The sequence below is a fragment of the Rutilus rutilus genome (assembly GCF_951802725.1).
Source record: "Rutilus rutilus genome assembly, chromosome: 21".
In the NCBI taxonomy this organism is placed as follows: Eukaryota; Metazoa; Chordata; class Actinopteri; order Cypriniformes; family Leuciscidae; genus Rutilus; species Rutilus rutilus.
In genome coordinates this window covers 3,231,832-3,254,331 of record NC_140226.1, presented here as the reverse complement: position 1 = coordinate 3,254,331, position 22,500 = coordinate 3,231,832, and the positions used below count along the sequence as shown (strand labels likewise).

The window sequence follows — 22,500 nt, the reverse complement described above, 5'->3', positions numbered from 1 at the left end:
TCCGGATTAATGTAGACGAAGCCTTAAACTGAGCTCATCTTCATGCTGGATGATAGTTGATGGAGCTCAGGTCATTACCTTCCTCTCCAGCAGATCCGCTCCTCCGGGTGGAGTAGAAGATGTAGTCGACCATGGCCGCCCCGTCTGAGTTCAGTGTGGAGACCGCAGGGGTCTGAGTGTCGGGACGCACCTCGCTGTAAGCTGACGCCAGGCTGAAACTCTACCGGTCAAAGGTTTTGGGTCAGTATGATTTTTTTTTTCTGTTTTTTGGAAAGAAATGAAAGAAATGAATGAATACTTTTATTCACATTAACATTAAATTGATCAAAAGTGACAGTAAAGACATTTATAATGTTACAAAATATTCTATTTCAAATAAATGCTGTTCTTTTGAACTTCCTATTCATCAAATAATCAAAAAACATTTTGTTCAAATTTCAAAATTGATAATAATCATAAATGGTTCTTGAGGCTCACGTTTTATTAAATTGTTTTGATGCGTTTTTTCTGTCACAAATTAACATGACTCCGCCCAATAGGGGGAGGAGCCTGCTAAAAGGATTTAAAGTAACGTTTTCATTGCACCTGTAACCGGCCTAAATCTGCCCACTGTTATGATCTGCGTTGTGTTGGTTTATTCAGAGAAGACACCGGACACTGGAACTGCTGCTCATGGAGAATTTATTTTCACCGAGGAAGTAGATGGTACTCTCCTCAGCATGCTCAAAGGAGTCTGGATGGATTAAACAAAATACAGCAACAATGTGTTCACTCTGTGATTCAATCACCGCTCCTCAGCGCGCTCAAAACAGACTGAGCACACATCACAATGATAATGACATCAAAAATACTGTGTGTGAAACATGTTACATACAATGGCAAAATTAATTGTCACAAGCATTTATACCAAACATACATTACATTCTCCTGCAGCTATTTTTAAGTCAATCACAAATTAGTAAAGAAACAAACTGATACAAAATGAATACATTAGGAAATTTAACAGAAATAAAACATACCTGGATGGATTAAACAAAATACAGCAACAATGTGTTCACTCTGTGATTCAATCACCTGCACAAATCAAATACCAGTAAATGAATCAGTAAAATTCACCGCGTTCTATTGACGCACACACTATTTACGCACACACATACTCAAATTGCTGTTCTCAGTAATAAAACTATCAAATCCTATCCATCCATTCATAAAACACTTCCTACAACACTTATAACAGTCTTAACAATAATATTACAGCATATTATAAACTTAATCACATTTAGGATAACTTTTATACTCCTGTATAAGAGGAGCACCTCTAATTGCTTACCGCTCCTCAGCGCGCTCAAAACAGACTGAGGAGGACGCAGGCAGCACGAGGTGAGCGGCAATGACGTCACGACGTCAACAAAAAAAAAATAATCGCAAAACTCTTTAACCAAATGAATACTAATGATGTCAAAAACCAAATTATAGCCTTTTCTTGGACACAGTAATATAAAGTAAATAAACTAAAATTGACAGGAAGGATTATTGGTGAAATACATTCACATACATATTCTCATTGAATATTAACATCCGTCACACACGGGATGAATTTTGAGTGATAAAGTTTTCAAATGATACACAATTTACGATGATTACTAAAATATGCGATAGGGAAAGAAGTCAATATAAAATATAGCTGCAAGCAGCAATTATTGTGTCCAAGCACAAAGAAGACAATAAGACATGCCAACATGGCTGGGAGTGTCAGACCAACTGCAACAATGAGAAATGAAAGACATTTGAAGATGATTTTAGGGAAAATGGCTGAAAAATCATATATACAGTAACTAAAAATATGATTTAATGGATTATCAAGACACACACCGAGTTTTGTAACGTTTAGAGTTTTGCATTTAATATCGTGATATTATATTGTAATTAATGGCAATGTCCTTGTTTTGTTCTATTACAGTTCCACCGCTTTTTTTATGTGTTCTCAGAGTGAGCCCACACATGTGTGTGTCAAATTTGGTGAAAATATCTCATTTTGTTTTGGAGTTATAGACATTTATTTGACCTATGGGCGACTTTGATTGGATTTTTTTGCCTCTTCTTATCAAAGTTTTGACATTTGGGCATCAGCATATAGCCAACGACCTGTGTTTCCGAACTTCCTATGGTGGTTTCGTCTTGATCGCTCAAACGGTTTCGAAGATATCGGTCTAATGGTTTTGAAGATATTGGCAAATGTTTTTTAAGCGCTAATTTACAACATTGCACTAACCATAAGGCAAAACCTAGCATGTTTGGTATCGTTAGACTTGGCAAGGATTCAGGAATGTAAGGAGATGACTCAACCAATAAGTCAACCAAATCCAAAGTTAACTTATAAGCATGTAAATAAGCTGGTCCGAAACTTCTCAGACTCTTTCAGAGCATCGTGCCCAGGGGCGTAATTTGTGGGGGGGTTGGGGGGGGAGATACCCCCCCCCCCCAATATTTAAATCTATGCATTACAACCCCCCAATATTTATACCATGATCACATGAAAAATATGCAGACCCAAACTTCAACCCCCAAAATCAAACCAAATCTACACCCTTGATCGTGCCGATGACCCATACCACATTCTGTCACGATACGTTCATGCGTTCAAAAAATACAGCATTTCAGTACAAAATTCAAAATGGCTGACGCCAAGATTATTTCTGTGCATGACTCTCTTCTTCTACTTGCCACTGTTTGAGCTGCTGTAACACAATGGTCAATGTGGAAGAAGAGTCACGTGACAGCAGTCAAATAAAAGGATCAAATCTGACGATGGGACTCGCCTGGATCCCGTGTTCCTTCTGCACCGAAAGTCCAATCGTTGATGATCCGGTTGAAAGAACTGGAGGTGGAATCAAACCAACAAGCAATACTCACAGTTTCTAATATTCTTAACACAGTCAAACTCTGCTAACACACATACACAAACTCTGCACTCTATACAATACAGTTTTTCTGAATAGCTAAAACACATTTCTTGAAACTCACTTTCTCAAAACCTTGAACACAAAAAAACACATTTTCAAGCCACATTCAGAGAACATCTGACTCTTCTGGCAAAATCAGACAATTGCCTTAAAATCAGACAATGCTCTCAGATCATACACACACAAGTCAATATTATAAACACTACAGATCATTCGTTAGACACACATCAAAAAATGGAGGCAATTTTGAGGCAATTGTCTGATTTTGCCAGAAGAAATTTGTTTTTTTGTGTGTTCAAGGTTTTGAGAAAGTGAGTTTCAAGAAATGTGTTTTAGCTGTTCAGAAAAACTGTAAAATCCCTTTGGGAAAAATGAATAAGAAAAATATTTACGGAACAAACGCCACTAAAAAGTAGCCAGGCCATTTTTTCTACTTGAACTAACATTGATGTAACCTGTTATCAGATGAGTTTATTAATATGAATTACTTTGAGTTAGTACAATAATAATAACAGAATGTAAATGATCACATGAAGCACATTTTATTTAGGCAAATCTTTTTTCCAAATAATTTTAATCCGCCACTGACTGAATCTCATGTATTTACGACATTTTACCTGTTAGAAACACATGCTCGTGTTAGTTATTTTAAGGAGGGCTAGAAGTAAATGAACACACAGTTTGGGAACCTCTGCACTTTTCAACAAGATGTTTGTGTAAAGTGAGTCCAGCACTGATGCTGCATTTATTTGCACAGAATCAAAGCTGCATCTTCACACTGCCTAACATCGATTGTACCAGAGAATGGACTTTTGACATCATTTATTGTAAGCTGTCATAACTGAATGTGTGTTATTAGTTATTAGTAATAAAGATGCATTGATGCCTTCTGACCAGCAGAGGGCCCCGGGGCCCCAAGCATTTACAATAAAGAACAGCCTAATATTCAATATTCAGCTTGCAATAGTAGTATGGAGGATCATGTTAGACATAAGAAAAATCATGCTTTTGTAAATCATATTTATAATATTTAAAGTCAAAATTATTACATAAAAGTCATGATTATGACACAGTCACAATTTCGACTTTTTAATCTTAGTATGCCATACAAATACTTAGTAGGTTATAATTTTGATTTTATCTCATAATTTCAATTTAGTTTGTCATCATTTTGACTTTTTATCTCATAATTTCATAATTCTGATTTATAATTCTCACTGACAATTATGACATACCAAGTCATAGCTAATTATGAGATAAAAAGTCGAAATCATGATATATTAAGTAATAATTGTGACACTTAATATGTCAAAAAATTCGATTAAGAATATGTTTTTTTAAATGTCATAATTAAAATTGACTAAAGCATTTTTCTAATGTGGCAACTATACCACTGTTCTTGTGCAGATCTATCATAATGTGTTGGTTTGCGCAGAAGCTGATGATTAACAGTAGATCACGTGCTAGAGTTTCTCTCTCATGCCACTCTGAGTGATGATGATGATGATGATGATGATGATGATGATGATGATGATGTGGAGTCTGAAGCTCACGCGCATGAATCAGTGACAGTAGAGTTGTTTCTGGAGGGATGTGATTCTGTCTTCACTCTTGTACTAGATCAGTTTTATTGGGTCTGAAACTGAGTCTGTCCTGATGCTTTGGGACTCGTACGTGATCTTAGGAAATCTCCAACGGCTCAAAAATGAATCTGGAATATAATTTCTGAATATAATAGAGGGACGCGATTCTGGATTCGTGAGCTAGTTTGACTGACTGCTTGATTTTAGCTGTAGAAAATGTGCGAAAAAGGCGACAGTCACTTTGGAAAGGACGATCTTCAGACGAAAAGTAACATTGATCACGTTGAACTTCGCGAATGCAGAGCCTTAAACACTGTTCCCAGCTGTAACACTCGTTTATACCGGAGGAGATGGTTCATTCTGCTTCTCTTCAGCTCATACTCACTGTGCAACGCGTTCCAGTGGATCCAGTATGGAATCATCAACAACATCTTCATGAAATTTTACAACGTCTCTTCATTCGCCATCGACTGGCTGTCGATGATCTATATGCTGACTTATATCCCCCTCATATTCCCAGTGACATGGTTATTGGAGAGGAAGGGTCTCCGGGTGATCGCGCTGTTCGCAGCCTCCATCAACTGCGCGGGAACCTGGATCAAAGTGGCCAGCGTCCAGCCAGACCTGTTCTGGGTCACTATGCTCGGACAGTTCACCTGCTCCTTTGCTCAGGTGTTCATTTTAGGGATGCCGTCTCAGGTGGCGTCCGTGTGGTTCGGTTCTGATGAAGTGTCCACCGCCTGCGCCATCGGCGTGTTTGGAAACCAGGTGCGTAAAAGCGCACGAACTGTATCGCGAAACACACACCTCGTGCGGAACTAACTGCTTTCATTTAAGTCATATTAATCGACTGCGTTACACTAAACCATGAAATGTGTAGTAAAACTGTGGTTATAGCCTACAAATGGCAATCAATCTGCAAAAAAAAAAAAACATGGTTAATACACATGGTCAAGTTCTCAGATTTTCCCCCAATGAGTCGTGTGCATTTTTCACGTAAATTATAGAAACTCGTAGAAAGCAAATTTGAGGTTGATGCAGTAAGGGGTTTTGGAAGTTTGAATTAAACTCCAACTTATGATAAATTACCCTGCTTGTTGTCGAAAGCGGACGCAAATTGGAGCATTTAAACCTTGCATATTCATTACGCAAGTAGATGCATTTCTACAGCGTTTTCAATCAACTTTCCAGTAACCCAGAAAGTTAGATTCGGCTACAGGTTTGTCTGAGTCGGATCACACTGAATAGACGCTCACTTACACTCTTAAATATATAGCCTATATGAAGAACCTTTAACATCCACGGAACCTTTCCATTCCACATATGGTTCTTCAGTGGGAAAATGCTGTTTATTTAAATGTTCTTCACACTAAGAAAAAAGGTGGTTATTTTAAGACCTGTTCACTGAAAGGATCTTTGGGGAACCAACAGTGGTTCTTTGGCGTCACTGCGAAAACCATCATTTGGAACCCTATGGAAATCGCGTGCACGTGAGGCCGTAACTATAGCAACAGCAGCTGTTCGAGTGCTTTACCTTAGCATATCGAAGACATAACGTGAGTAGCCTTATTATTTATTACTTGATTACGCATATCTTTAGTATATCGCAAAAAAAGTTTTGTTTTTAAAGCGTGTGTTTTAAATAACTGCTCATTCAGGCCCAATTCACTGGTCAAAAACCACTGGTCTACTTGGGCACCAATTATGTTAACATCAAAACAGTGTTTCATGGCTTTATGAAACTACAAATTATAAGATTGCTTTGCCATATGACAGTGCCTGACAGGTTAGATGTCACTTTTAGTTAGGCTACAGTATGTGAAATATGTGCCATTCACATAAACGCGTTTTTGAGTTTAAAACATGATATGCAAGGAAGACACGTTTTTAAAAGTTTAACTTCTTTTAAAGGGGTCGTATAATGCACTTTTCACAGTATGTAAAATAAGTCTCTGATGTCCCCCAGAGTGTGTATGTGAAGTTTTAGCTCAAAATACCCCACAGCAAAAACATGCCGTTTTGTGTGTGTCCCTTTAAATGCAAATGAGCTGCAGCTCTCGGCACAGAGGGCGGAGCTTTAAGAGCTTGTGGGTGTGGGTGTGTGTGTCTTATGCTGGGTACACACCAAAAGATAATCGGGTTGATTTTGGGCCGATTTCCCCCCTTTTGACAATTCTAGCTATGTCCCGATTATCTTGATGGTTCAACAGATTAATTTATCAGATTTTCCCTTGGTGTGAGGTGTGTTAACTTAAGAGTGTCCGAACCTGATCGGAAGAACGTCGGAGCCGCCCCGATCGCGAATCGTAAATATTCAACATGTTTAATATTTACGATCAGAAATCCTGATGTGTGTGTGTGTGTGGGGGGGGGGGGGGGGCCGAGGACAAACGCGCGCACGTTCTGGAGATTATCAAGTGAAACTAAACATTATCCAATCAGAAAGCGAGATGATGGAAGACACGGTCATTCTCACACACACACACTTGCAGGAAGCTGTTCAGTGAGGTTCTATAGAGGGATTAAATAGCCTAACTTTTTCTAAAGAGACAATAAATCCAATAAAGAATAAATAAAGACAATAAAGAATGAATATATTTCTGTATAAAAGGTTATATATAATGGTGGGTACAATCTACAATGGTTTTTTTCACGTGAATTTTCTGTGAAAATCATTCCAAAAACAATCGCAATTTCTTCCTGCGTATCGTCCGCCATGCTTATTCTGAAGTCTCGCGAGATTTTGCGAGATTTCCTGTGTTCACAGTCGAGACTCTGGTTGAAAATCTGTTCGTGTGTGATGTGCTGTCTTTGTCACATCATGGCACACCACACACTATAGGAGCAGAACGCTTAAATCTAGGTTTTTTGTCCTCATGTTTGTGGTCTATCACATTTTGAAACTGAGTGAGAGAATTCGGACGGTCGTTGAGCGTACATCGGTTGTACACTCGTTATTGTGGTGCATTGCGGGATTGAATGAATGCAGTCGATGACGTCCACTATGGTTTCGGACAACACTACAAACGGCTGTCCCCTCAAATAGCGCCCTATTTGAGGGCATAGGGGTCGATTCCGGATTCAGCCTGAAAATCACATTCCCGGGGGGCGGGGTTTATGTAAATTCTAGGGTTGGTGACGTCACTAACCCGGGAGGAATGTCGTGTAGTCCCTCCCAGCCGTTTGTTGTAGTCCTTAAAAAGTGATTTCTGTAAAAGAAAACATCCCCCTTTACTTTGAACTCTGAGCGTTGTAACTTTGCAGATGTTGTTTATGCTCACACAGCAACATTACACACTAACTAAAGTTAGAAAAGTCAACCACCCCTTTTAAAGTCAGCATGAAACAGAAGTTGTGCTAGTCTCGTCTTCTCTATTTTGCCGTATATCATGTCGTATTATATATCGTATATATGAGTGAAACGCTTTTGGAACAAGAACAAATGTGGGAGGGGCTTGATTGTGTCTGTGGGGAATTGATTGGCTGGTTGGATGGTTGTGGTTTGCTATTGGCTGATCTCATGTGAGTGGCAGGTTATAGCCCCGCCCTCGTCATCAGAGAAGAGAAGAGATGCTGCAAGAGGAACTTATTCTGACTCAAGATTATTAAAATAATAATGATGTGCACCCATAAATCATTTATTATAAATACTGCAATATTAAATAAAATAAAAATAAGAATAGTCAATTTTGATTTCATGGTGACTTTAAACTGAGCACTGCATTGAAAAGACATGAGTTCAGCTGTCAAAAATGTCCGTCTAGCATGTTTACATAGAAAAACAATGGAAAAACGGGCCAATGAAATGCAAAAATACATTCACGATTACTTTAAAAAAATGTTTTCCTGTGTTCTGTAAACATTTGATTTTGAATTATGCTTGTAAAATAATACCTAGGGAGGATAAACGCTGCTCTTTGAGTTTGCACCTTGAATTTTACTTGTTTTTATATATAAAACTCATTCAAGCACGCTTATCAGTGTAATTGTATTCAATGACTGAAAAGAGTATTTAGTGGAACGTGGAAAATTCTTCATTCTTTTTTCTAGAAGCTCCTCATTATGCTTTTAATCAATAAAATCCACCGCATAATTCATATTATAGCGAACACTGATGAAGTCACAGTAAAGTACAGTAAATATAGTCACAGTGATGATGTGAAACACCCTCATCATCATGGATATTGCTGTCTTTAGAGGGCGAGAGCGATAATCTCAGCAGATGAGATGGATAAGGACATGTGCAGACAAGCGTGTGAAGTTTCCACTCGTTTACACGGAAGAAATGCAGCACAAGGATGATAAGACGATTCACTTATCTGAGTTAACACAGGGACAGTGTTATTGTTATAATATTATTCTAACATTAGAGTTATTATTGGCTGACCGAAGAGCACATGCCACACAGAACCAAACACAAACACTGGGCAGGACAAAAAATAAAACATATGCACTTGCATATATATTTCTTATCAAAATAATACTGTATACAGCTGTGGCAGGCAACAATGAGGCAAGATGAATGAAATGCACAGATCATAATATATCTGACATTATGAAATTCAAAAAGAGAATTTAAAAGACAGCACTAATATAGACTCAATGAAACCCCTCAATTCAAATGTCAGGGCGTTTACTGACACTATTGGCCCTTTGATGAATGTTAAACACGCAGTGAAAAGCTACAGGACTTTTTAATGCGCTGGTAAAAATCCTAGGTTTGATAACCTTAAACATTATTCCAAGGATCTATTTCTGCTTCATCTAACCCATAACAATTATTTCCGCTGATGTGACCTAATTTGTCGCATTAATAACCACAAATTTCACGGATATCAGAATGACCCAGTGCGCTTTGCACATTATTCCTTCCTTGCATATTGTTTTAATGAGCTACATTTACAGCTGTGAAATGGAGATTGGGTTTTAAATGATTTTGAAGTCTATAATGTCAACAAGTAACGGTAGCATCCACTTTTCCTCGTGCTCCGAGTTTGGCTCGCTTATGAAGTGCATCAAAAAAAATTCTACATTTTTAACATTTTTGTAAAAAGAATAATTTATAACTGTTATATTCAATTACAGCAGAAGGTTACATGCCTGTAGCTCAAACAGTAGAGCAATGCCAATGACACGAGCAATGCCAAGGTCATGGGTTCAGTCCCCAGGGAATGTACAAACTGATAAAGTGAAGACTGTTGAATGCAATGTTAGTTGCTTTACATGCAATGGCAGCCTTCTCTATTACAGTTTTTCTCGATTGCTTAAACACATTTCTTGAAACTATGCCTCGTATTCTCAAAACTGTAAACACAAATCCATAACGTCTCACCCAATTCCCCAAACATCCTATTTTCAGGTCAAAATGAAGCTCTACACTCAAAACCATTCACTCTTGCTGAAAAACCTAACTTTGCCCTCAGACACACACACAAGCCCTCAAAATCACACACACTACAACATAGTCTAACACACTGGTGCAATAAATTCAAAACAACATTTCCCAAACTGGTAAGTTATGTTGCTTGTGGTTCCCCCCCCCTCACAAACCTTTTCACATGATGAACTCAAAAGACACAACCAATGGATACATTGGCACATTTTTATTCATTCATGTACTACACAGTACAGCACACACACACACACACAACAAAACAAAACAACATTTTTTTTCCCTGTTTTACTGTTTATTTTTTATTTTTTATTCTCTCCTCTAAAAATTGTATGTTTACTTACAGTAAGATGTGTGTGACCATCATATGACAGTAAAAGAGCACACACACAAACCATATTCTAATATGGAATTGTATTGGAATGGTAAAGAGTGTTGGGTCGTGACAGGAGGGCCTCCACTCAAGGACACAATATGATGAACACGTCTAAGAATGTTCCACATATGGTTGAAACACCATCATTGGCCTAGAAAGATAACATTCTGGGAGTCAAGACTATAAAGGAGAAAGGATGCCCTCCCTTCACTGTCACACTCTGTTCGTCGTGTTCAGGAAGTACGCCGGTCAGACCTTCAGGTGGCTTCTAGAAAACGATGTCGGCTGGCTGGTGTGGTTGCTGTTCCAGTACTGCCAGCAGGGAGAGCAGAACGAGCTGCTGAAGCGGCAGAAGGAGCGACTGCTCGAGTACGCCAGAGAGTTCCCTCCTGTCACATGGCACCTTGACAGGAGGTTGAAGGTAAGATAAACTCAGTTACCTTTTAGACCTGAGTAATTGATGTTAAGCAGTAACCAGTATTAGTAAAAGTATTATTTTATGAGATTATTCTATGGTTGTGTTTTATTTTCTGCAGAAAGCGCAATCGAAGAAAGACCAGGCTCCTCCGACCGTCCCCGACCTCTCTCAGCAGGACCTCAACTACGCCAGCGATGCCGAGTTATTGGCTGCTGCAGATATAGTAGTATTATGCTGAAATGAACATGAAATGGCTTTGTAGTATGCTGTGGAGCTGCTAGGACTTGTGTTTGTGCCACGTGAAATTCATCAGTATGTATCGAGCAGTGCAGTTGATACATTTTTGTGGTGTTCTCCTCTTCAGAGAGTGTCCTGGACAGGTCCGAGGTGTCGGTCAGCACGCAGCTGACCACCTGGGGAGACCTCGCCAGCTCTGTGTGCCAGGACGACAGGCCCGGACCCTCGTCCCTCCGAGAGACCTTGGGAACCGGTGGCGTCGTGCTGGAGGGCTGGCAGAAGTTCTGGGAGCAGCCGCCTGAATCCGCCCAAGCCCTGGTATAGCCCCCGCGAACATCAAGTGGCTGAAGACCAACGAGACCTACGGGCTGTTCGAGAGGGCGTCCAAGTACAAGAATGTCAGGGGAGAGATGGCCGAGAGGAAGCTCTTTAAGGAGAAGATGGACTTCCACCCGCCCCCACCTCCTATGGCCGTCAAGGGAGCTGTGCCCAATATGCTCTCCTTCTTCACCACCCCTGCCTTCTTCTGGCGCCCGGTCGGCGTGATGAAGGCATTGATCCGCTGCCCCAACACCAACTGCCCCGCACCACTAGAGTACTACCTGGAGAAGAGAGGGTACGGCAGCTACGCCAGGCAAGTGTGCGGCATGAACTTCCATTACACCCTGCTGACCGAGAGGTTGATGTGCAAACACTGTCTCAAGCTGAGCGAGGAGCCGAGCCAGGCACACGCGGACGACAGTGACGACTACGACGACGAGGAGGACGGCGCCCACCGTGCCCAGCAGCAGTACACCTGGCTGGCGTACAGTCCGAAAATTCTGATGAACCTCGCCCCGACCGTGAGAAGCATGTTCCCGGCCGTCAGAAGCATGTTCCCTGCCATAATCTGCGGCAAGCGTGCTGTGGACAGGAGTGTGGTCACCCTGATGAGCGGAGACTGAGTAACTGAGAAAATAATAATAATAATAGAAAATAGAAACGTTGACTCGTCCCTTTTTATTAAAATGAAGAAAGAAAGAAAAAGGCAAAAGTCAAGGTCACAGTGAGGGACTGTGAATGGAAATGATTACAATTGTTATGCATCCTAATAATATTGAATACAAATTTGTTAGTTGCCAAACATTACTGAATAGGCTACAGTCCAATTAAATATGAGTCAATGTCATTTGTTTGTTTGTTTGTTTATTTAATTATTTTTAAATAATTTATTTATGCACGCGTTTGTTCTTGAACTCGTATTAAAACTATATACATTAAAAATAATTAAATAAAAAAAACAAGCAAATGATTTGCCTTTTTCTTTCTTTCTTATTTAAGAAAAAGGGACGAGTCAACGTTTCTATTTTCTATTATTATTATTTTCTCAGTTACTCCTCGTCGTGTGTAGGGCTGCTGCTGCTGCTGCTGGTGTCCTTCTTTAAATATCTATCTCTCGGCTGAGACTCTTGCTTACGGCCACACCACCCTGAACACGCCCGATCTCGTCTGATCTCGGAAGCTAAGCAGGGTCAGACCTGGTTAGTACTTGGATGGGAGACCGCCTGGTGCTGGCTCATGACCCCCCCCCCCCCAAGTACATATTCCTCAACCCTGGGATCGATCGAAAATGATCAAAACGGATGGTGCTATCTGGTGGTCAACGTCCTGAAGTGTTATTTACAGAAATTGTCATTTACAGAAATTGTCATGTACAATGCCTAGTTTATTGAAATCCACTAGTCTGCTGAATGTTTTGTTTATTATTTTCATAGTTTGAGGTCATGTAACTGATGAGATTCATATAGTCAAGTGGAAAAGTGTGCAATTGTTACATTTTTGGGCTGAATTAAGAAAGGGTGCAATGTATCAGTGCACTCTCACTTTGTCTGGAAGACATCAGAGCCGTTCACAGAACTCATTGTTGTGACCACCCAGGGGGTACAGCCAGCGTACAGTGTATTCACACCTCTGGTAGTGGCGGAGAAGAAACAAGGACTATTGCTTTGATGTGTTTTTTTTTACACTATCCCACCCCTTCTGAAACCCAAGCAGAGACTCCAAAATACTTGAAATACTTTTACAACTTTTATTTTTCACCCAGAATGTTTCATTTAAAAGGCAATGCATGAAAACACAAGTAAACAAGATCTGTTTGGTTTAAAGCTCGCTCACCACGACAAGGTACAGATCTACGAGCGAGAACACGAGACAAGACGAGAGACAAACATTTACTACCATTTGCAAACATTTAGTTAAACATGGAGCTGACAGACATACAAACATCACAAGGACACACACACATAAATAACATCAATAATAATCAAAAACACTTAACAATTAAAAACACAAACTTGTACTTAAGATAAAAATTAACAATTGGTTTGTACAGGCCAAAGCCCAATAAAGAACAGGATTATCCAAAGACTCAGGTCACCAATCAACAAATAAAGGCTCAAGCCATTCCTGTCTGTTACATTTTTTGTGTGTGTTTTCTTTGGCAAACTTTTGTTAAACATGAAGCAGACAAAGACATACAAACATCACAAAGACATGAAGCTGACAAAGACAAACAAACAACACGAATGACAAAAACACAGATTATCTGAACATGAACAACCACTAAAGGGTATGTAAACTGATTGTGTTAGATCAGAACTGTTTAAGGTTAAAATGATTGAGGTTAGATTGGCCTTGATATTGAACATAGGCCAGAACATGTTTATATAAAATATACTACAAAGTGCATTTTAACAGCAACATAAATAATAATAAAAAACAAAGACAAGAACATTCTTAAGTAAAACTGTAAAGTGCATTTTTTTGAACTATATAAATAAATAGATTGTACTTGCTGAAGCACTTTGAAACACAAACAAACAAACACACACACACACACACACACAAACAAACAAACAAGCCCCTTTCTCTCTCCTACATATGGCACAGGAGAAGTGGCATCACACAGGTAAGTTATTTACACAGTTATTTACACAGTTCTCCTCTTTTCCAACTCCGCATCCACCACACTTTTAAAGTGTTCAAAGCTGCTGTACACCACATTATCAAACCCAGAGGTGGTGGATTTCCTAGTGGATGGACAGTAGGAAAATATCTTCTGGGTGCTTCCAGCCACTTTGTCCTTGGAAGGTGTGTACCTCTTCCGCTGTCCACCACAATTAGGCACGTGGCAAGCCCCACATGGCCGCGAGGACTTGTTCGGCATGAATGCCTTGACTGTTGGTGCAGGAGGTACAAAGCTCTGGCTGCACGATGGCCCACGAAACAGGACGGAGGGAGCCTGTGGCTGTGCGGGGAGAACCAGCAGTATGGGTGCTGCCGACACAGGGGGTGGTCCATAGGTGGGCGCAGCAGGCTTTGGCTGGAGGTGGGTGGACGCGGTGGGTGGACGCAGCAGGCCTTGGCAGAATGGGGGTGGGCGCAGCAGGCTTTGGCCGAGTGGAGGAGGACGACGCCGTGGGCTGAACAGGCTGGTTCACAAGAGGCACAGGCTCTGGCTCGTCAACAAATAATCTGGAAATATAAAATACACATGTAATGAGTATTGATATGATGTGTGTGCTATTTGCTTTCCACAGCCAACAGTTGAAACAAAGTGCTTATGACAACTTACCTCCGCTTCTCACCACGCCTTTTTCCAGCCTTGTGATGAACGTGCTGGTACTGGACCTGAGGCCGGTCTGGCGGTGGGAGGGATGTTGGCAGCGCAGGAGCTTCCGGGAACGGTGCGTCCGACAGCACTTTCAGGTGAGGCGTCACCTTCGGCAGTACCGTCGCCCCGTAGTTGGCCTTTTTCTCCTCCCTGGCAACGAAGGTGCTGTAAGCTTTTGCTTCATCTTCACCACTCAGATAATTCACTTCACCGACGCTTTTTCCTTTATCCTTTCAAATTTGATTTATTTTCTTACATTTTGCTTTCTCTCTGGCTTTTGTTTGCTATTAGTGCGGCAAAGGAAAAGCTCAGATCAGCCTCGTCATTCTTCCTTTCTCCTCCAGGAGGCGATCGAGTTTCTTTCTTTCTCTCTCTCAGCAACACGAAGCGCTACACTTTCTTTTGTACCCGCTCCTCTCCTCAACTTCAACTAGACCATAGAATTCAGAAAAACTGTAAAGTCCCTTTGGGAAAAATTAATACCATTTTTTTCTACTTGAACTAACATTGATTTAACCTGTTATCAGATAAGTTTATTAATATGAATTACTTTGAGTTAGTACAATAATAATAACAGAATGTAAATGATCACATGAAGCACATTTTATTTAGGGTTTTTTTTTGTTTGTTTTTTTTTTATCCGCCACTGATTGAATCTCATGTATTTACGACATTTTACCTGTAAGAAACACATGCTCGTGTTAATGTTATTTTAAGGTGGGCTAGAAGTAAATGAACACACAGTTTGGGAACCACTGCACTTTTCAACAAGATGTTTGTGTAAAGTGAGTCCAGCACTGATGCTGCATTTATTTGCACAGAATCAAAGCTGCATCTTCACACTGCCTAACATCGATTGTACCAGAGAATGGACTTTTGACATCATTTATTGTAAGCTGTCATAACTGAATGTGTTATTAGTTAATAAAGATGCATTGATGCCTTCTGACCAGCAGAGGGCCCCGGGGCCCCAAGCATTTACAATAAAGCACAGCCTAATATTCAATATTCAGCTTGCAATAGTAGTATGGAGGATCATGTTAGCCATAAGAAAAATCATGCTTTTGTAAATCATATTTATAACATTTAAAGTCAAAATTATTACATAAAAGTCATGATTATGACACAGTCAAAATTTCGACTTTTTAATCTTAGTATGCCATACAAATACTTAGTAGGTTAGGCTATAATTTCGATTTTGTCTCATAATTTCATTTTAGTTTGTCATCATTTTGACTTTTTATCTCATAATTTCACATTTTTAATCTCATATTTACTTAATGTCATAATTTTTACTTTTTATCTCATAATTCTGACTTATAGTAATTCTAACTGTTATGAATATAACAATTATACAATTATGACATACCAAGTCATAGCTAATTATGGGATAAAAAGTTGAAATCATGATATACTAAGTAATAATTGTGACAGTTAATATGTCAAAAATTCGATTATAAATATATATTTTTAAATTTCATAATTAAAATTGACCAAAGCATTTTTCTAATGTGGCAACTATACCACTGTTCTTGTGCAGATCTATCATAATGTGTTGGTTTGCGCAGAAGCTGATGATTAACAGTAGATCACGTGCTAGAGTTTCTCTCTCATGCCACTCGGAGTGATGATGATGATGATGATGATGATGATGTGGAGTCTGAAGCTCACGCGTATGAATCAGTGACAGTAGAGTTGTTTCTGGAGGGATGTATGATTCTGTCTTCAACTTTGAAACAAAGTGTGTCTGCAGTGCCATAAAGTCTTGGTTAAAGTGTTATAAGCCATGAACCGAAGCTGCAAAAACAAACAAGTCACAAATGGCCGGATATTAAATCTGTGACGCTCAGAGTTTTGTGCTGAAGTGGCTGGAATCACTCATGGTTCATAAACTCTACTGGAAGCCTAAAACTACACTCAAAAATGTAATGTTTTTGATTTACGCATTTCAAATAATAGTAAAATTCCATCAAATTGAATTGAATAATCCTTACATAGAATTGTAAATGAGTAAAAAAAAAAAGAAAAAAAAAAAGGATGCAGAAAGGGAAGAGGTAAGTTAATATGAAGGAAGGCAATGATCAAACTGCTGATTACAGGAAGTACTCACAAAACTCAAGTAATATGCTAATATTTTATATGAAGTGCTTTTGTTGAAACAGGAGAGAGGCTGTTTACTGATGGATTCATGAATATACCTGTATCACAGGTTCTCAGTGGGACACACACCTGTTTGTCATGAGTTATACAGCGCTTGTACTGAATGTGTTTATATTTGTTTTGTTGGATAATGGTTTGAATCTTATACTGTGGACAGTGAGAAGAACTGATTATGGGATACATGAGGGTCTTTATGCACTGATTTCAGTGTTTCAAGTACTTTATAATGTGAGATACTGTTGATGTTGAAGTCAAACTCGTGCTGGTAGAAATCTAGAGAGAACTGATGAACTCTTCAATCAAATGCTCCAGAAGCTCCTCAATGTCAGCTAGAAAACACACACAAATCTCACAGAGTAAACCAGATAACACTGATTATCTTTCTCAGGGGTTTAGTTACGGTCTCTGCCGATCTTCTTCCAGATTAAAGCTCTTCAAGATGTTTTGTGACGTTTCTGTCGATGCTCACAGAAGCTTCTGGAAGTTTCCCGTCACTGCACAACTTACACTATCATATGCAAACTTACAACTTGTAATAATTGCATCATTTAACCAAAACACATCATATTGGTGGATTCACTCTAATATCATGCTATCTCTGACTGAGACCTGGCCGTCAAGTACTTTTATTGTCTCTCTAAATAAATTATAGACCCATCCCATACGGAATTGTTTTTTATTTTTCCTGTCCAAAATATATTGTAAATGTATGTTGTAAACAGTGTTCGGTTAAATATATTTTGTTTCAACCTTCATATACCAAAATATATTGCAAAATGTGTTTCAAATGCAAGAAAATACATTTCCAATCGTACAGTATAGCCTACATTTAGACAAACTGCAAATGTGGATGGAACAGCATAGTAGCGATTAAACACTATATATTTTCTATCCATCATTTAAAATGTGTTAGATTCATTTTTTAACCCTTACAGGAAAAAAAACACACATTCATTTCCGTTGTTTTCCACATTATCCACTTTTGTTCACTTCTTCCCAAAAAATACAGAGTGATTGATCACGGCAGTCAGAAGAGAAAGAAAAGTCAAAATTACTCGAAAACAGCCTTATTAGAATCACCCTCACAAATGCTATAGTTTTATTACGTTTATTAAAGAAAAGAAAAACTTTTAATATAACAATTATAGCGTTTAAATGTAAATCAAATAAAAAATAAATGTAAATATAAAAAAATGGCTAGATTTATAATGTTAAAGGGCACCTATTTTGCAAAATCAACTTTTACATGGTGTTTGAACATAAATGTGTGTTGGCAGTGTGTGTACTCAACCACCCTATAATGATAATAATCCACCCAGTGGTTTTTTTTATTCCCCATAAATCATAAGCAGTGTCTCAGAACAAGCGTTCGCAGATTCGGGGCAATGTGAGGTCACTTTGCACAGGCCCCGCCCACAACTGTTGATGGACACTGCCGTATTAGCATAACCCCGCCCTGAGTGAGCTAAACTACAGTCCAACATTGTTTCGATGCGGGAGCAGCTGTAAACAAGAATTCCTCCTAAGTGATTGAAGTGTTTTGTTATAAGATGTAAGAATGAAGATAGCAGTCGTCATTTACTCTCGACATCTGAGCCGCTGAAGACACAGTGGATTAAGTTACTTTAGTTTTTGAAGGGAATGCACCCCCCAATCTACCTAAATGAGTTCATGTTTGAGCGAATCATTTTACACCATACTGCTTTATGAACGAGGGTCCGTACAAAGCAGTCTTGCTAAAAAGTTGTTACTCGAGGATGGATCTGTACTAACTGTTCGTGATCCAGCTTTCAGTCTCCGGATCGATAGGCCTAAACGACTGATCACGGCAGAAATTAAAGTGAGAGCGCGCACTTTATTTTCTGTTTTGATATTATCATTCAGTGAGATGAGATTGTCCTGACACTGAGTGCGAGCTCGTGAGGCTCCGCCCCCTGTGCCGGCAGCAGCAGCTCATTTGCATTTAAAGGGATACGCACTAAAACGGAGCGTTTTTCTCAGCCCCAAAAAGTGACAATTTAAACATGCTTTAAAAAAATTATCTGTGGGGTATTTTGAGCTAAAACTTCCCATACACACTCTGGGGACATCAGAGACTTATTTTACATCTTGTGAAAAGTGGCATAATAGGAGCCCTTTAATAACTGCGTCATCATTTGCTCGCACTGCGCACGCGCCTCATTTTGCTGTAACGGTCAACCATTAAAGTTACCCGCTGGAGTTCTGGGGGGAAAGCAAGTAAGAGCTATACATTTCGATTTAGTCATCATTTATCATATGTTAATTGTCACTTTAGATGTATAGTGTGTTGTATTTGTAAGGTTTTGTAACTTTATTTTTCAATTTAATGCCCTGTTTAGTTCATTTGCTCAATCTCCTGTAACAGGGCCGTGCAGAGACCTTTGGAGGGGCAGGAGCTCAAAGTATAAAAGGGGCCGATACAAAATATCAATACGGATGATTCTGTATCGATACGGCAGCAAATGCTGTGATGCGGTTTTGAAAAAGCAGAACAGAAAAGACAATTTTAAGTTTAAAAGTTAAAAAATAATTTATGTGCACCTGTTAAGAGTGGCGGACAAAAAGCACCTTGGAGAAACTCGACAGCAGTGCAGAATATGAAGACAATGCAGAAAAGCAGAGCGCATGTGGCGGAAGACAAAACTTGTAGTCCATTATAACATCTACAAAGACAGCCTTCATGCTTTCAATGTGGAACTAGGCAAAGCTAGACAGACTTTCTTCTCAAATATTATAAACAGAAACATAAACAACACACACACTCTTTTTGCTACTGCAGAGAGACTGACAAAGTCTGACTCAAGGCTCAATTCTTGCTCCAAATGAGCCAAATAATGAAAAAGAACCAGTTACACAGCTATGCAGATGACACCCAGATCTATCGCCTAACGATTACAGCCCCATTGACTCCCTGTGCCAATGCATTAATGAAGTGAACAGTTGGATGTGCCGAACCCAAGACATGGGGAGTCTGCTTTTAGCTACTATGCCAGCCGCAGCTGGAGCCAGCTTCCAGAAGAGATCAGATGTGCTCCTACAGGAGTCACATTCAAATCCAGACTCAAAACACTTCTGTGCATTTACTGAATGAGCACTGTGTCACTGTGCGTCCGACTGATTACACTGGATTTCATTTCTGCGTACAGGCCAAAAGTTTGGACACATTACTATTTTTAATGTTTTTGAAAGAAGTTTCTTCTGCTCATCAAGCCTGCATTTATTTGATCAAAAAAAAACAGAAAAAAATGTAATATTGTGATATATTATTACAATTTAAAATAATTGGTTTTCAATTTATTATACTTTAAATTATCATTTAAAAGCTGAATTGTCAGCATCATTACTCCAGTCTATCACATGATCCTTTAGAAATCATTCTAATATTCTGATTTATTATGAGTGTTGGAAACAGTTCTGCTGCCTAATATATTTGATGAATAAAAGGTTAAAAAGAACTGCATTTATTCAAAATAAAAAAATATTTTCTAATAATATAAATCTTCTTTACTATCACTTTTTATCAATTTAACACATCCTTGCTGAATAAAAGTATTGATTTATTTCAAAAAAAGAAAGAAAAAAAATTACTAGTAATGATGCTGACAATTCAGCTTTGATCACAGAAATAAATGATAATTTAAAGTATAATGAATTGAAAACCAATTATTTTAAATTGTAATAATATATCACCTATATTTAAAAAAAATCTGTATTTTTGATCAAATAAATGCAGGCTTGATGAGCAGAAGAAACATTAAAAATAGTAATGTGTCCAAACTTTTGGCCTGTACTGTAAATTGCAGTGTTAGTGTTTCTTTGCATTGGCCACATGATCAGAAATACATTACAATAAAATACTAACTAACTAAAATACTAATACGACTTAAGAATTACAGAAAATTCAATGACTAATTATTTGGAGCAAACTGTCATCACTCAAATGTGTGTAAGAGAGCTCTTGAGTGTGTGTTGATTTTGCTCTTCGCTAAGAACAAATCCAAGATAATAAAACAGTGAATGTCAGAATCTTCGTAAAAAGTGCTTAAGTGGGGTTTAAGAACACATTTCTTCATAAGAACGGTTGGTAAATGAGGACCAATTTTATTCATTTTTCACTATATTATAAAATTTCTATAAAGACATTTATTGTTTATGTATGAATAATAAAACAAACACTTGTGTGTTAAACTGCAAGCATAAGGTTAGGAGGAAAACTACATACTAAAAACTCCTGGGTCAAAAATAAAATGGGTTGAAGAAATAACCCCGGAGTTTGTAGTGTGTATATATAGAAATAAATGATATAAATGAAAAGAGCCTTAAGATAAATAAGGTTTTGAGATGCAAATTATCTTCACATTCATTTAAAATTGCCCTGTGACATCCATCCTATGACGTGACTGAAGACAGAAAGATAAAGGAACAAGAGAAAAAGCTAATATGACGGTGTTTAAGACAGAAAAAGACATTTCCACAATGAAATACATTATGCATATTTCATGTACATTAAATGATATTACATTAGGGACGTCTCTACAATTATTAACCCAGAAAAACAAACCAAAACTTTGCTTGACACGCTTGAGTTTTCACAATTCCTAATTAATAATTAACCATTAAAGAGTTTCAAGCTCTTAACCAGCGAGATTCTTAATGATTTCAGACAGAACCTTTATCGTACTCCACGTAGATCATAAACCACTGAAATCTGTTGAGAAATCCTTTACATCCATGTACTGAAGTGAGCAAATGATCATTTAAACTGAAATAAACAATTATTTCCAAATTCATTGAAACTGTCCATGTGTGGAATTAGACTAATATAATAATGTGAAAATGAGCAAAGTGACAAACTTCACTGTTGTTTATTGATCTGTTAAAGCAACATGAGAGTGTGTGTGTTGCTGTAGTGCTGGATATCAGTCATGTGATCATCACGGCCCAATCACAGCCAGCGTACTGATATTCAGATCAACAGCACTCTTACTCATGAGATATGGAGTAAATATTGGAGACATGATGAAAGCAGGAAGATCCAGATCTACAGGAGTGACGTTTACTGAATATTGACCGGTAAGATCCTCAGAGAGGAAGAACACCAGAAGAATGGAAAGAGTGTGTGAGTGAAGGTGGTTGTGAATGTGTGTAGATGTGTGTTAGTTACAGGATCAGAGAACGACACCGTTCCTCCGTCATAGTCCAGATTCACTCTCACACGATCAAGCTTCTGTTTAACAGGAAAACCTGGAGTACATCCGTACGACACACACCAGACATCAGTGTCGAAGAAAACACCTCCCTTCCTCTGGTTTGATGCTGTAGTTACTCCAAGAGTCCAGCCTAAACTCTCTTTAACCTCCACATCCCAGCAGTGTGTTCCTGAGTTAAAACCCTCTGAACCCAGAACACAGGGAAGAGAGTCAAATCTCTCTGGATTATCAGGAAGAGGTTGATTGTTCCCGCTGTTTCTCACACTGGTCAGATCATCAGACAGGAAGAGAAGTGGATTCGCAGTGTTTGGATCCAGAATCACAGGAGCTGATGAGACACAATCAACAGATGCTTTTATTCTGATCTTCATATAATGATCGACAGTGAACCCAACACAGATTATTATGAATTATGACACTCGTCCTGTTGATCAAACACATTTTCCTCTGATCACTGTCAGTGCTGTTATTAGTTTCACACTCGTTTT

At 38.7% G+C, this 22,500-nt stretch overlaps 1 protein-coding gene across 1 annotated transcript in view; it reads right to left on the bottom strand.

Moving 5' to 3' along the window:
• Positions 1 to 20,503: 20,503 nt before the first annotated feature.
• LOC311280923 (E3 ubiquitin-protein ligase TRIM35-like) overlaps positions 20,504 to 22,500 on the bottom strand; it is a 21,728-nt gene continuing 19,731 nt past the window's right edge. The window contains exon 6 of the mRNA XM_084393453.1: positions 20,504 to 22,340. Coding sequence (XP_084249579.1) covers positions 21,859 to 22,340 — 482 coding nt within the window. The 3' untranslated portion in view covers positions 20,504 to 21,858. The remainder of the gene's footprint in view (positions 22,341 to 22,500) is intronic.